The sequence below is a fragment of the Anastrepha obliqua genome, unplaced genomic scaffold (genome assembly GCF_027943255.1).
Source record: "Anastrepha obliqua isolate idAnaObli1 unplaced genomic scaffold, idAnaObli1_1.0 ptg000012l, whole genome shotgun sequence".
NCBI classification, from domain to species: Eukaryota; Metazoa; Arthropoda; class Insecta; order Diptera; family Tephritidae; genus Anastrepha; species Anastrepha obliqua.
Genome location: NW_026562179.1, coordinates 3043302 through 3058110, shown reverse-complemented (window position 1 = coordinate 3058110; position 14809 = coordinate 3043302). Strand labels below are relative to the sequence as shown.

Genomic DNA, 14809 nt, shown 5'->3' with positions numbered 1-14809 from the left:
CCCACACTTGTGGTAATTCCCCAATCACATCAAGGCCCTGGAGTAAGAAAGCTACTGGTTGAGGATGGACTCCTATTAGACGGTGCATCCTCGGCAGGCTCTATGCGAAGCTCAATAGACAGCCTGTTGCTGGGTGAAAATGAGCTTGACTCAGTGGAACCAGTGAAAGCTATGGAAGTGCAGGTGACCCCAACCACTTTTGTAGCTGATCCTGGGGAGGCTGGAACAGCTCACTTACGTCTCAGCGCTCTGACACTTTCTTCTACGGACGGAAGTAATATGGTTAATTCAGGTGTAAATCAGAAAGCAATGGTACGCTCTAACGGCTATATAAAGGGAGACAATTCATTGGAATCAGATGTGGTTATGATACGCCTGCCCGTCATGTCACCACATCCGAGAAAACCAAATTGATTCTTATCCTGGCACTAGGTTCGCGGACTATGGTTAAACCGAGTTCACGCTCAGAAAGTACCAGTGTACCAAAAGACACTGAACAGGTGCCAGATACAGTAGAAAATCTGTCCAAGAGGCAGAGAAAGAGACAAAGGCAGAGGAACGCTAAAACGGCGAGAGAAGTAGGAGCTACGACTACGGCAAACGAAGCTATGCCGACTGCGACTGCAGCTGCAAATTGGAGCTGCGACTCTTTTGTTATCGTCCACACCTGTATCCTAAGCTGTCAAGAGGAACAGATCTGGTGATGACTGATCGGATCTGGGCAACTTAACAGATGAGGCAACGGCGAGCGCAGCGGTTGTTAAAAGAAAGAAGAAAAGGAGGAAAGACAACAAACCTTAATCCCAACCTTGGACAGCAGATTGCAATGACTGCAGGAGGAGTAGGAGAGAAGTCGAAAAATGTTCCTATATTCGAGCGAATGAGAATGGAGCATGGTATCTTGAAGGTACAATGCTCAAACTCGCAACCGCTCGAATGGCTAACTAAAACTGTGGCTGCGATCATGCCAATATACCAAGGCGGGGACGGATCCCAAATATGTAAACGCTTCCCACCTGATTCTTCGTGTGGACCTAGAATCGGTGAAGGTCATACGATTTAGGTATGGAATGCATCTATATCTGGATCCTGGAAGGGCACTCGTTACTGTTTTTGTTTCAGACATGAGCAAGTTGTAACACTAAATTATGACTGTCCATATGACACTAAACATTTCATTTACACAGATTAACTTGCAGCACAGCATAGCGGCTACGGGTCTTTCATACCGCAGCTATGCGAACCTGCACACAAATCCTAAAATAATAGTAATTCAAGAACCGTGGGTGCCTAAAGGCCAAATACAGGGCTTGGGAAACATAAAGGGGGTCTATCCATTATAAAGAGGGAGAGGTTCGTCCGTGTACGCGTATTACTATTTTTAAGACAATTACTATTACTGTATTTTTTAAGACAATTCCGTTCTCAAGACTTAGTTGCAGCTAAGATAAACTATCGATTAGAGGGTTTTCTTGGCCTATTTTGCCTGCGACTATATTCTCCCTCCTCTTATGAGGGAGGTTATGGAAGTCGTAAGACACACTGGATCCATGGGATTAGGTCTTATTGTGAGATGTGCTGCAAATTCACAGAACACACTCTGGGGTAGCACGAAACTAGAACAGACAGAATAGACAGAACGTTGGAACCAGTCGGTAACAGTTCATAACAAGCAGGAGTGATTGATATGACATAATCAAACTACAAAATATCAGATCATATGACTAGTTGGTAAGTCTTCAACAAAGATTCCCTCTCGGATTGCGGATTGGACACAATCTGATGATCTCATTAAAGAGTTAACCCTCGACGTTCACAAGCTCTGCCATAAACTCAGTGGGGCAAATTTTAATTGTGCCCGGAACGTAGGAGAAAAGAAGTTAAGGCACTCCCCTGGTGGAATGCTGAACTTCCAAGACGCGGAAAAACGCCCAGGAAAAATTTCAACAAAGCTCTTAAAACACAGTTCAAAGCAGACTACTGTAAACTGAGGAAGGAATATAAGAAGAATATTAGATCATCTAAATTGGACTCTTATAGGATCTTCTGCAATGAACTCGAAGATCGGAAGAGTTCAGCGAGGTGGTGCAAGGTCCAAAGGGGCCGGACGGTTAAGTTGACTGACGACTTATATTGACTCAAAGTCAGAAGTTAACAATGTTCACTTTTCAACACATTTCCCTGGCCGCAGAAATGTTGTTGGCCAAAGCTCCCTCGATTAATATTATCAGGCCAGTATAACTACCAGCAAACGTTATTGGTTCATTGCATCTAGGATAGTTAACGAGGATACGATAAGGTTCGCCTTCTCGTCACTCGAAACTTTTAAGTCCCTAGGACCCGATGGGATTTACCCAATCATCCTCAAGCAGGGCGGAGAACAACTAATTAAGGTTTTGAAAATAATATTTACGGCATGTCTTGTGCACGCATATGTTTAACAATCGTGGCGGGTTCCCCAATGGCTGGAACGTATGGCCGAGAAGCATATTAGGACGAGGGTTCTAAGTCGCAACTTTCTCAATGTCAGACAACACGCTTACCAAAGTGAGAAATCTTGTGAATCGGCTCTACTTGAGCGCGTCACCTTTATAGAAAAAGGGGTGGAAGCAAGAGAGTACACACTTGGTATGTTTGTGAACATTGAAGGAACTATTGCAAATGCTACCTTTGATTCTATGTGCTTTTCTATCAGTTAGCATGTAGTACAGGAAATCATTGTCAGATGGATTCACTCTATGGTATCCAAGATACTGCTTATCACAGATAGAGAAACTGTGAAGGAGTTAGGGTGGGGGACCACCCTCTCCCCTACTTTAGTGCTTTGTTGTGAACTCTCTTTTTAACAATCTGCAGGAAATTTGACACTTCAAAGCAAATACGGATGATGTGTGCGTACTGATCTCAAGACCGTCACTAGTAGCCATATGCAATAAAATGCAGGTAGCCCTAAACCAGATTGCTCATTGGCGCGAATTGCATGATCTTTCGGTGAACCCTATAAAAAGTACCTAGGTACTTTTCACTAGAAAACGCAACGTGGAAGGCTTGTGACTTCCCACCTTGAAAGGAATAACACTGCAATTGTCTTCTGAAGTCAAATACTTAGAGCTAATCCAAGATTGTAATATGTCCTAGAACACGCACGTCGGGCAGCAGGTCTCTCGAACACTAAAAGTCGTCTTGCAGTGTAAGAGAACCTTTGGTAAGACATGCGTTCTAAGACCAGCGATAGTAATTAATTTTAAAGTAAAACTCTTCACTAGACTATAAAGAAGTGTGTGCATGGGTATTACAGTTGCTATAAGTACGACATCTGGCGATGCCACAATTACAATTATAATCATAGTACAGTCCATATAATTTAATGTTTGAAGATTATTTCATGCAAATGTTGACCGCGACTGCGCTTCAAATGGTCCATCCGCTTAGTCCAATTTTCGCGTACTCTTTCCAATGTGTCGGCCGGTATCTCACAAATAATTGCTTTAATGTTTTCTTCCAATGCGTTAATTGAAGCAGGCTTGTCTGAATAGACATGAGCTTTAACAATGCCCCACAAAAAATAATCTAAAGCCCCACAAAAAACGATCTGGGTGGCCAATTGACAGGTCTCGAACGTTAAATAAAATGTTCGCCGAACTCGCCTCTCATTAAGTCCATTGTTACGCGTTCTGTGTGGCATGCGGCACCGTCTTGCTGAAACCACATGTCATGCAAGTCAAGCTCTTGCATTTTGGGGCAACAAAAGTTGGAAATCATTTCACGGTAGCGCTCACCATTCACTGTTACGTTACGATTCGCAGCATCTTTGAAAAAGTACGGTCCAATGATACCTTCAGCGCATAAACCACACCAAACTGTGACCATTTCTGGATACATTGGTAGCTCTTGCAATTCTTCACTCCAAAATCGACAATTCTGCTTATTTATGTACCCATTGATCCAAAAATGAGCTTCGTCGCTGAACACAATTTTTCGAAAAAAAAGTGGATCATCGGCCAACTTTCCAAGAGCCCATTCACCAAAAATTCAACGTTGCGGTAGGTCGTTCGGCTTCAATTCTTGCACCAGCTATATTTGGAAAGGCTTCACACCTAAATCCTTTCGCAAAATTTTCCACGTTGTTGAGTAACAGAGGTCCAATTGCTGCGAACGGCGACGAATCGATAATTGATGGTCATCATTAACACTGGCCGATACAGCTGCGATATTTTCTTCAGTTCGCGCTCTACGTAAACGTGTTCGTGGTTTGATGTCCAAGCCATACGAGTAAACTTTCTTTACAGAAGACGCATTTTTATAATAAAATTCAAGGATTTGCAATCGTTGTTCGTTTGTAAGACGATTCATGGTTAAATTATAGACCAAACTGAAGATGTTTGACAGTGAAACAAAACACGAAACGTTCGTAATATCTAAAAAATCACCCGTTAGTAACCGTTGCTACTACGTGTAATGTGATTCCTCTAAAAATATTATACCTCTTCTTTTGGATTTTCCCCTCCACCCCGGGACTGCTTCCGCATTGCTTCGAGGTAGAAGGCCAAGACGGCTTCCTAAGAAGGGAACTTACTTATTCACCCTGCGTGGGGTGTCACCTGTTTTGAGAAACCTATGCTCAATCTTCTTCAGCATAACTTTCCATTTCACGCTCCTTTTTTCGGATAATGCCCTCCACGAAATTTGCGGCGGCATTCCATTTTTCTTGGTCTATCATCATTTTCACCTCGCAGAGCTGTTCTCTCTTTATTCCACCTCTCGCATTTAAAGAAGGTGTGCTCCGCATCATCTCCATGTATGTAGTTTGGTAGGTTCACTTTTCCCATTCGCCACAAATACTTGCGCAAGGACACATGCCCGGAAAAAAATTATGTGAGGTAATAGTTAACCTCTCCGTGCTTTCTTTCTACCCACTTTTTTAGATAGAGTGTTAGTCTCGCTGTCTATCCACCGTCCCGTTCGGAGCCCCATCTTGTCTGCCAAAGTGTAAGCGCTTGAATCCTAATGTCGGAGAAGCATGGTACTCGGATTCCTGAAATTTTTGCCCCCGTCTCCATTTGTGCTCTTGTGCTAGAATGGCAGCTCTTGCGGCAGAATGATTTATATGCGCTGATTTATATGCGCCCAGTAAGTTAGCCTTGTGTCTAATTGCACTCCTAGGTGTTTGACCACTCTTTTTGTCGATAAAATGACATCAAGTGATACAACTAGTATATCTACTTCTGAGACGTATCCCAGTTTGTTGATTAGAAGGGTTAGCTCAATTTTCTCTGTGGCCAGCTTTAATCCGTGGTCCTCTAGCCATGTCTCAATTCGGATTATCCCCTCATTTATCATTTATCATCTGCGTATCCCACTAAATGCACATCCTCAGGCATCTCTATTCGAAGGATTTCATCGTAGGTTATATTTCAAAGTTCAGGTCTAAGTATTGATCCCTTGGGCGCACCTGCCGTTATTTGTTTAGTCCTGCATCCTTCTCGCGCTTCCTATAACAGCACGCGATTGCTTAGATAGCTACGAATAATCTTCAATAAATTATTCGGGATCTTGAATTTCACCTTTAGGCCTACAATTACGTCTTCCCAACTTAGACTGTTGAAAGCATTTCTAATATCCAGAGTGGCTAATAATACTAAACGTTTGCAGTATCGATTACCTGCCTGGTCATGTTCTATGCTAGCTATTACATCTTGGATGGCTCTTAAGGTAGATCTGCCACTTCCAGAAGCATGCTGCCCGTCAGACAGACCGCCACTGTTCTCTACGGCTTCACTAAGCCTACGCTTTATGAGTTTCTCAAAGAGTTTTCCTGCTCTATCCGGCATACATACCTGTCTATAAGTGGACGATAATGTTGGCTCTCCCTTTCCCTTACAGATTAGTACTAGTTTTTTTCCTTATTTCTGGAAAAATTCCTTCTTTTACGCATGCGTTGTACATATTTTTACAACATACATACATATACGTTTCGATTTCCAATAGTTTAAATATTTCCGCAACTATGCCATCATTGCATTTCATTGCTTTTGCAGCATCTAAAGGGTGTTTTTTTAGAGGTTAGGTTTTCAAGTTGGCACTACTTTTTTCGTAGATGGTCTTTTTGACAGCTGTCACTTGATTTATGCTCAGTTTGGTTTGCCATTTCATAATGAATAGACTTACACCTGAACAACGTTTGCAAATCGTGCAAATTTATTACGAAAATAATGGTTCGGCTCGCGCGGTTCGAAAATAATGGTTTTTGTTCAGCGCTGAAGCTCACTTTTGGTTGAATGGGTATGTTAATAAGCAAAATTGTCGCATTTGGAGTGAACATAATCCACAAGCCATTGCTGAGACGCCGTTACATCCTCAAAAAGTCACTGTTTGGTGTGCTCTATGGGCAGAGGGAATCATTGGTCCATATTTCTTTAAAAATGAAGCCGGCCATAATGTAACAGTCAATGGAGAGCGCTATAGAGCCATGATTAATGACTTTTTCGTGCCTGAATTGGACGATGTTGATGTGGACGACCTTTGGTTCCAACAAGACGGCGCTACATGCCATACAGCCAACGCAACAATCGATTTATTGAAGGAAACTTTTGGTGAGCGCATTATCTCGCACCGTGGACCTGTGGCGTGGCCTCCAAGATCGTGCGATATAACACCGCTGGACTATTTCTTGTGGGGCTATGTGAAGTCGCTTGTCTACGCAGATAAGCCCGAGACGATTGACGTCTTGGAAGAGAATATTCGGCGCGTTATTGCTGACATACGGCCCCAATTGCTGCAAAAAGTGGTCGAAAATTGGGCCTCTCGGCTGGAATTTATTCGAGCCAGCCGCGGCGGCCACTTGCCCGAAATCATTTTTAAAACATAATGGCAAACCCTTATCTTTTTAATAAAGCTAAATTCTTGGCCATAACATTAAATTATATACGTTTTATTTCATCTTGAAAACCTAACCTCTAAAACAAAGCACTCTTTATTACTTTTTCTTCTGTGAACGGGACAGGTTCCGTTGCTTTATACTAGAGTTCTTTACTCTCAGTACAGTGTGTTGGGAAGAGTGTGTCGACTATTTTGCTTACCATTTCTGTTTCCATATCAGCAAACCAATCCCTATGGGTTACTGTTTAGATCGTTTCTTAGCTCTTTTTATTTGCCTTTTTTGCTTTGGCTTATAGCTTTCCTCAATTCTTTTCTGCTCTTTTTGTATTCTTGGATACCGTTATCACCGGGCCCAATCTTCTGGCTCCAGTATACTTTCTACGGTTAGGCAGGCACATATCTCTAAGTTCTGCGATCTCATGTGCCCACCAGTACACATCATTTCTTTTTTTTGTTTTGAAAGATGAGTTGCAACGTATCGTAATGCATCCACCTGTTGTCTTGACTAGTGTTTTTGCTGTACTAATCGTACAGATAGTCGTTTTATTTTCGTCAGTAGTTGCAAGGAGCGTCGCTGGGTTAGGCTTGTCAAATAGAACATTGCGTGTACTTTTATTTCAATTATCACGCACTCGCTGGTTTTCTATTTCAATGCAAAATGTGATGTATGGATGATCACTCCATTGTAATCTTCCAGGACTATTCAGTCTTTTGCAAAGGTGACTGCTTGGTGATGCTTTCCAATGCTAGGGTTATGACAGGTGTGGTGTCTTCGCAACCTGACTTTCGTACGTAGTCGTTCCTGTGTTGAGCACCACTAAACCAAGCCTGGCTGCCATGTCCAGCACTCGTTTACCTCTTGAGTTCATTGTCGCCGAACCCCATTCGGGGGCTTTTGAGTTGAAGTCCCCCGCTATGATTAAACTAAGGGCTTTGTCTTCTATGCTTTCCAGTTTCATCTATATTGTCGTGTAAGGTAACAGCTTATCTTTGTGAATTTACTGTTTTCAACGTAGACGAAACCAATGGCTGATCTTTTGGCGGTTATTACGAAATTTGTAACCCTAGGCAGCCAGAAGGCGGCAGTTCCCGACTCGTCTTCGATCCAAGCTTTCTCGGATTGTGATAATTCTTCGTTTATCAATACTGCTTGACCATCTAAGACCATCTGCTCCATTAATAGGTCTGCATTTTTACTCCTGTGCATCTTTGCTTGGGGTATAATCACGTTTTGGCATGTTCTTTTGTTATCGGGCATATTTTTTCTTGTTTTTTTTTTGTTACCATTTTCACTGTAACTAGTATAACATTGCTTAGATATATTAACGAGCAATTTTTGTGGAGTTTTGTTACAACAAATAATTTATATTAATCCTCAGCAAAATAACAATTCATACTTTTAACTGATTTTTGTTTATTTATTAGTTTAAACCTAGAGGTTCTTACTTTTCAGCCTTCTTTTCCATTTTCTATTATCGTTAAGAAGCAAAGCTTTATTGCTCACATGCTTGTTTAGTCGCTCTACGTGCGACTTTGCAAATTTTTTATGGTTGCCGTAACTGCATCAATATTAGTAAGGTCACGTTGTAGATCTTGCATCCTAATGTCCTATGGAGCACAAACAGCATGCTTGAGTGCCTTAGTCTGAAATCTTTGTATTTGCAATGTGTTACTATAGCAGATGCAGCCCCATAGCTGAATCCCATAGGCCCAGATACGTTTGGGAACTTGTTTGTAAAGCGGTTCGGCACACTTCCTTCCGGCACACCAGCTTTTATCTCTTTCAGTTCAGTTCATCTTCGTTTCTGACGCGAAAATAGCGCTCGGACAGGTAGGTTTTTAAGATATAAAAAATCTTATTGACAGTACATTTTTTAATTTCCACAGTAAAAGTTTTAGAGACATCGAGAAATACCACAGAACAGACTTTTTTTTCTTCAAATGCATTCTGATGATACGAGTAATTCTGTGAACTTGGTCAATTGTTGAGTGATGTGCGCAGAGTCAAAATTGATGTGTTGGTATTATTTATTTATTTTCTATGATATTGTTCGGGCACTTTATCAAAAATTTTTCCAATAGTTTTCATAAAAGAGGCAACAATGATATTGGTCGATATGATGCTACATCGCTTGGAAGCTTTCCTGGTTTTAGAATCATGATAACATCATCTAAATTGATAAGTCTTGCAGCTTAAAGCAAGCATTCATTATGTTTGTTAGTTTCGTAATGATATTTTGTGGAACTTGATTGAGGACTTCGACAGTTCTAATAGCCTTCTGCTGTTTGTCTTCTTTACGTTTTTTCCTAAATTTTATCAATTTTTTTTATTTAACCAGCGCATCGTGTGTAGGGGGGCAGGCCGAAATAATCAAGGGCGGAGACAATGCCCAGTTCCTTAAGGCCTGACCCAGGCTTTACCGATCCCGAAAAACACGGACGGACCGGCGCTCGCCCTGAGCAATGAAAGCTACTACTCTTTCGCCCAATAAACCCTTCCTGACCAGGGTCCATGCGGGTGGTTACTGTTGTACGACGGAGCAGAGCAAACTCATATCACCCCTTTAAGGCACCAGGAGGAACCTTTCCAGGGACTGCCAGTGCGCCCCGTTGCATACCGGTCATGCTTTTTACATAAATAGTCGCCCTAACATGGTGAGCAGACACTGACCAATACACCGCACAATATGGGAACAGATATATGCTGAATTTTGTCACAGAACTTTCTAGTTAACTCTTACAATGTCGCTGAAGGAAGGGACATTTTGACTAGGGTCCGCGGGGTCGTCATACCAATCATCTTCTTGAGGGAGATGCCCTTGGAACCTGTAGATCATCAACTCCGGAAGGAAGCAATGAAGACGGCATACAGACTCAAGTCAAACGAAGTCTGGGGAAACGAAGAAAATACTTGCCACTGTCAGATTTGTCACCAGTTGTCGGAACGGTGCACACTGTTCTCAATACCAGCGGACAATCGGGTGCCTTACGTTAGCTTCGATAGAAAGTATGATTGATCCTAGATACAGATTAATGGTTAAGTCAAGAGAACCTACTAAACGCATTACAGCACACTTTCTACACCGACGGATCCACAACCAGTGATGGTAGCGGATCTGGATGGTACTTAGACACGGTATTCCTAACCTTAAATGTAGCATACTGGCTAATTGAGGAAAAGTGGTGTGGAAGTAATATTGTATTGGAATTTATAGTGACAGTCAAGCTGCACTAAGAGCCCTTGCTAACCCACGCTGCCTTCAAAAATAGGCGGTGACTGTAAGACAAAACTAAACAGTGCTGCAAAACACAATCAAGTTGGTCTTATTTGGGTGCCTAGACACTGCGGTATTACATGGAACGAGTTGGCTGATAAACTGACTAAAGAAGGCTCTGCAAGCACACCACAGGGCCCTGAACACTTCCTAGGGGTCAATCGGTTCAACTATGGATTGACGACTTCTTGAGGTGTACTCATTGAAGAAGTTGGTCTGGATTGAGCCCTGCAGAGTATCTAACAGCTTTGTGAAATAACTGAATACGATATTAGCGATATTTCTCCTAAAACTCAGCAGAAAGGACCTGAGAGTACTGGTAGGTGTAATAACAACGCTTGTGGTCATCATATGGCTACCATAGGAATCATTGGCGGCCCAATATGCCTCTCTTGTCGTGAAAATCAGGACACTGAAATCACTTATGTACAGTATTAACTAAATGAAAGTTATCGTATTATACAGAAAGTTGTTCATTAATTTAAACTAAGTCTACGTACTTATTACAAATATAAATATAAAATTTATTGAAAAGTTATATTATTCAATAGTAATAAAGATATTAGTTACATAAGTTCAATTCATCAAATTCATGTTATTTTATTAGCTAATATACAACGTGCGAATAGAACTAGCTAACCAAATCCCAACCTCCTCAAAGTACAACGTCGTAAAAGGAAATGGATCGGCTATACACAGCGAAAACCCCGGGAAGACATCATAAAAGCTGCGTTGGAGTGGAATTTCCAAGGTAGTCGCAGGCGCGGGAGACCAGCCTACACCTGGAGGCGACAGGTGGATGCCGAAGCAGGTTATTTCTTCTTCTTCTTAATTGGCACGATAACCGCTTACGCGATTTTGGCCGAGTTCAAAAAAGCGCGCCAGTCGTTTCTTTCACGTGCTAACCGGCGCCAATTGGACACATCAAGTGAAGTCAAGTCCTTCTCCACCTGATCTTTCCAACGCAGGGGAGGTCTTCCTCTTCCTCTACTACCACCAGCTGGTACCGCATCGAATACTTTCAAAGCCGGAGTGTTTGTATCCATTCGGACGCCATGGGCTATATCTATGTCGTCGTAAAGCTCATACAGCTCATCGTTCCATCGCCTGCGATATTCGCCGTTGCCAACGTGTAAAGGTTCCAAAATCTTACGCAGAGTCTTTCTCTCAAACACTCCAAAAGTCGCTTCATCGGATGTTGTCATCGTCCAAGCTTCTGCGCCATACGTTAGGACGGCATGATAAGAGCCTTGTAGAGTGTGGGTTTTGTTCGTCGAGAGAGGACTTTACTGCTCAGTTGCCTACTTGGTCCAAAGTAGCACTTGTTGGCAAGAGAGATTCTACGTTGGATTTCAAGGCTGACATTGTTATCGGTGTTAATGCTGGTACTTAAATAGACGAAGTCTTTTACAACCTCCAAATTATAACTGTCTACATTGACGTGGGTGCCGATACGCGAGGGCGCCGACTGTTTGTTTGATGACAGGAGTGTCACCTGATGTGCCAACGCTGCCATAACCTTGAAATACATCTCTGTGGATGACCATTCAGTTGAGGAGTACGCGTTATCTATCGAAACGAAGAACACACGAAGTTTTTAAAGTGTTGTAGTTTCTACGTTAAATTTAAATAAATGCGTTAGATGTTGTATTCAAAATCGTGGTCGTGCTTTAATTGGTAGACTTTTGCGATAGTAGGAGAACATGTTATAAGTAGGTGACAATTTTCAGAAGTGGACTATGAGCAGCCACCTGAGACTTCGCTGACAACGCGCCGTTAAATTGAGACTCCGCTGGCAAAATCGCTTAAATTGCTACGCGTATGTGTATTTTGTCGTTGCGATATTCAACGAAATCGATGTATGTATGTGATGACCGAACACGTCGCCATTTAAATCACAGCATCCGAAACCGAAAGTGAAGTGAACGAAAAAAATACTTCTAACCGAAAAAGTCCGCAAAAATTCGAATTCGCAAATTGGTCCGAAGCCAAATGCCATTACGCAGCCGAAAAGTATGTGATTTAAAAAAAAAGTGCCGTAATGCTGGTTTACCAGTAACGGGTAACAAAAATCAATTAATTGAACGGTTGATGGACAACAGTGATAATCAAACTGTTGTAATGCAGCGTTTATCGACTTTAGAAAAAACTATTTCGGACTTAGTGCTACAACAAAAACAAAAAACAACGACATCAATTAATTTTGTACCACCAATATCGTCTTCGCCGGTAAATGTTATTGGTAATATGGAAAAGTCCGCACCAACCGTAACGAGTACATATACCGTGATACATCCACAAGTATTACCGAACGCATACAATAGTCAACATTCGCTGTGGACAACCTCTCAAGAGCCCAGAAATTTTCTCAATCGGGACACGTTGCGTTTGTGCCGCAATCAAATGCATATGTTTCGCACGCTTATATGCAAGCACCACCGACTTTCGTGCCACCGACATTTGTGCCACCACTGACATCCGCGCCGTATGCAACATACCAGAATCCGTCTGTACCGTACATATTCGATTACGTTCGCGCACCGCCGGTAGTACCGAATTATTACAATCCATACGAGAATGTGCGCGATATTGTTGAACTTTTGCCGGTTTTTGACCCATCGTCCGATCGTTCGTTAACACCAAAACAATTCGTAAAACGCGTTGAAAATCTGAGAAGTGTATATGGGTGGAGAGAAAACACACTTTTGTTTGCCGTACAGCAAAAGATGCGGGGATCAGCAAAATATTGGGTTGATTCCTTGCAAGACGTGTTTATTTCGGGGGCGGAATTCGTTCATAAATTTCTGCTAAACTTTCCGTGCATCAAAAATGAAGCCGATGTGCATCTTAAGATAGCACAAGCGAAACGGCAAAACAATGAGTCCGCTCAAGAGTTTTATTACCGCATGCCTGCCTTAGGTTCAAAAGGTGGGTTATCCGACTCGAGTATTGCGCGCCATATTATAAACGGCATTAGTGATTCAGATTTACGTAAGAAAATTTCTAATAACTATACACATTGTCAAGATTTACTAAATGACATTATAAACTTTAATATTTATAACGAAGTGAAAACCGCGCCACCTAAAATGGTATTAAAAACAAACGCGTCGATAGAAAAACCGCTGAATCGAAAGTCTCCGGCTACAGAAAATCAAAAGCCGCAAACACCGTTACCACTCGAAAAAGTTAAGTGCTATAACTGCTTGAAATTTGGGCATTATTCCGTAAATTGTGCCGAGCCACAACGTAAGCCGCGCGTGAAAAGTGCCAACGCCAACGCATAAAACCGAAGGCTGTAATGTGAAAACCGCATTAATATAATTGATCAGCGCGCATGTGATGATAAAATAGTTAAAACAATCAAAGTGAACGGTATAGAAACTCTAGCATTTGTGGACCCTGGTAGTAGTCGTACACTTATTCGTAAAACATTCACGCGTAAAATCGGAGACGTACGTGAGCAACTCACAATATTGAAAGGATTCGCGGGCGGACAATATGCTAATACCGAAATTGTAAGTGCGATAATAGAAGTTGACGGTAATAATAATCCAACTATTATGCCTGTCATTGACGATGATTTCTCATGTGAAACAGTATTGTTAGGACGAGACGTATTGTGCCGTGCGGGTAATCGCTTGGTTATTGAACAAGATCAGTGTCGCATAGAAGACATAAATAAAATTGACGTTACAAATGATTTAAGTGTAATTGATCGCCAGAGCTTGCAACAACTATTAACACAACACGCGGATGTTTTTGCAAGCAATTTATCTGAAATTAGTAAGTGTGATGTTTCAAAACTGAGTATCGAATTAAACATCAACATACCAATTTGCCTTAACCCGTACCGTATACCGTTCGCTAAACGCGCTATCCTTTCCGAAATCGTATCTGAATTATTGAGCAACAATATAATTCGACCGAGTGAGTCATCTTACGCCGCGCTAGTTGTTCTCGTCGAAAAAAATAATGGCGAACATCGCTTATGTGTGGACTACCGCAGTCTAAACAAAGTTACTATAAAAAGACCTTATCCCATGCCCATCATGGAAGAACAGTTCGCGCAACTTGCCGGAAATAATTTTTTTACAACGCTTGATCTACGTACCGGGTATCATCAAATTGAAATAGATGAATCCTCAAAAAAATATACCGCTTTCGTAACTACTGACGACCACTACGAATACAACCGCATGCCGTTCGGTCTGGTAAACGCGCCCGCTGTGTTCCAATATATGATGGATAAAATTATTGCAGAAATGCCGCGCGGTGAAGTGTTAGCATATTTGGATGACGTTATTATTCCAAGTAAAACTATTGACGAAGCACTTAAGCGACTTTCTAAAAATATTAAAACGTTATGGACTTACAATGCGCATGGACAAACGTAAATTTCTTAAAAATGAAATTGAGCATTTGCGCCATGTAATTAATAGAAACGGTATAACGCCGGGTAAACGTAAAGTAGCCGCGATTGCAGATTTTCCTGCGCCTAAAAACGTCACAAAGGTCCGAAGATTTCGGGGTCTTATCGGATTTTTCCGAAAATTCGTTCCTAACTATTCGGTCATAATCAAACCAATAACGCAGCTGCTACGTAAAGAAGAAGAACAAAAGTTTGTGTGGGGCGAAGCGCAGTAAAGATCGTT

The 14809-nt window shown here is 41.8% G+C and overlaps 1 protein-coding gene across 1 annotated transcript; it reads left to right on the top strand.

Moving 5' to 3' along the window:
- The first annotated feature begins 12146 nt into the window (after positions 1-12146).
- On the top strand, positions 12147-14551 carry LOC129251298 (uncharacterized). The gene is made up of 3 exons (XM_054890662.1): positions 12147-12540; positions 12588-13403; positions 13509-14551. Exons 1-3 carry the CDS (start codon positions 12147-12149, stop codon positions 14549-14551), a joined length of 2253 nt encoding a protein of 750 aa, XP_054746637.1.
- Positions 14552-14809: the final 258 nt, after the last annotated feature.

Coding starts and splice junctions, on each gene's coding strand:
- LOC129251298 (XM_054890662.1), top strand. CDS start 12,147: ATGCCATTACGCAGCCGAAAAGTATGTGATTTAAAAAAAAAGTGCCGT. Junction 12,541..12,587: donor TCTCAATCGGGACACGTTGC/GTTTGTGCCGCA, acceptor CTTATATGCAAG/CACCACCGACTTTCGTGCCA. Junction 13,404..13,508: donor AAATTGTGCCGAGCCACAAC/GTAAGCCGCGCG, acceptor ATGATAAAATAG/TTAAAACAATCAAAGTGAAC.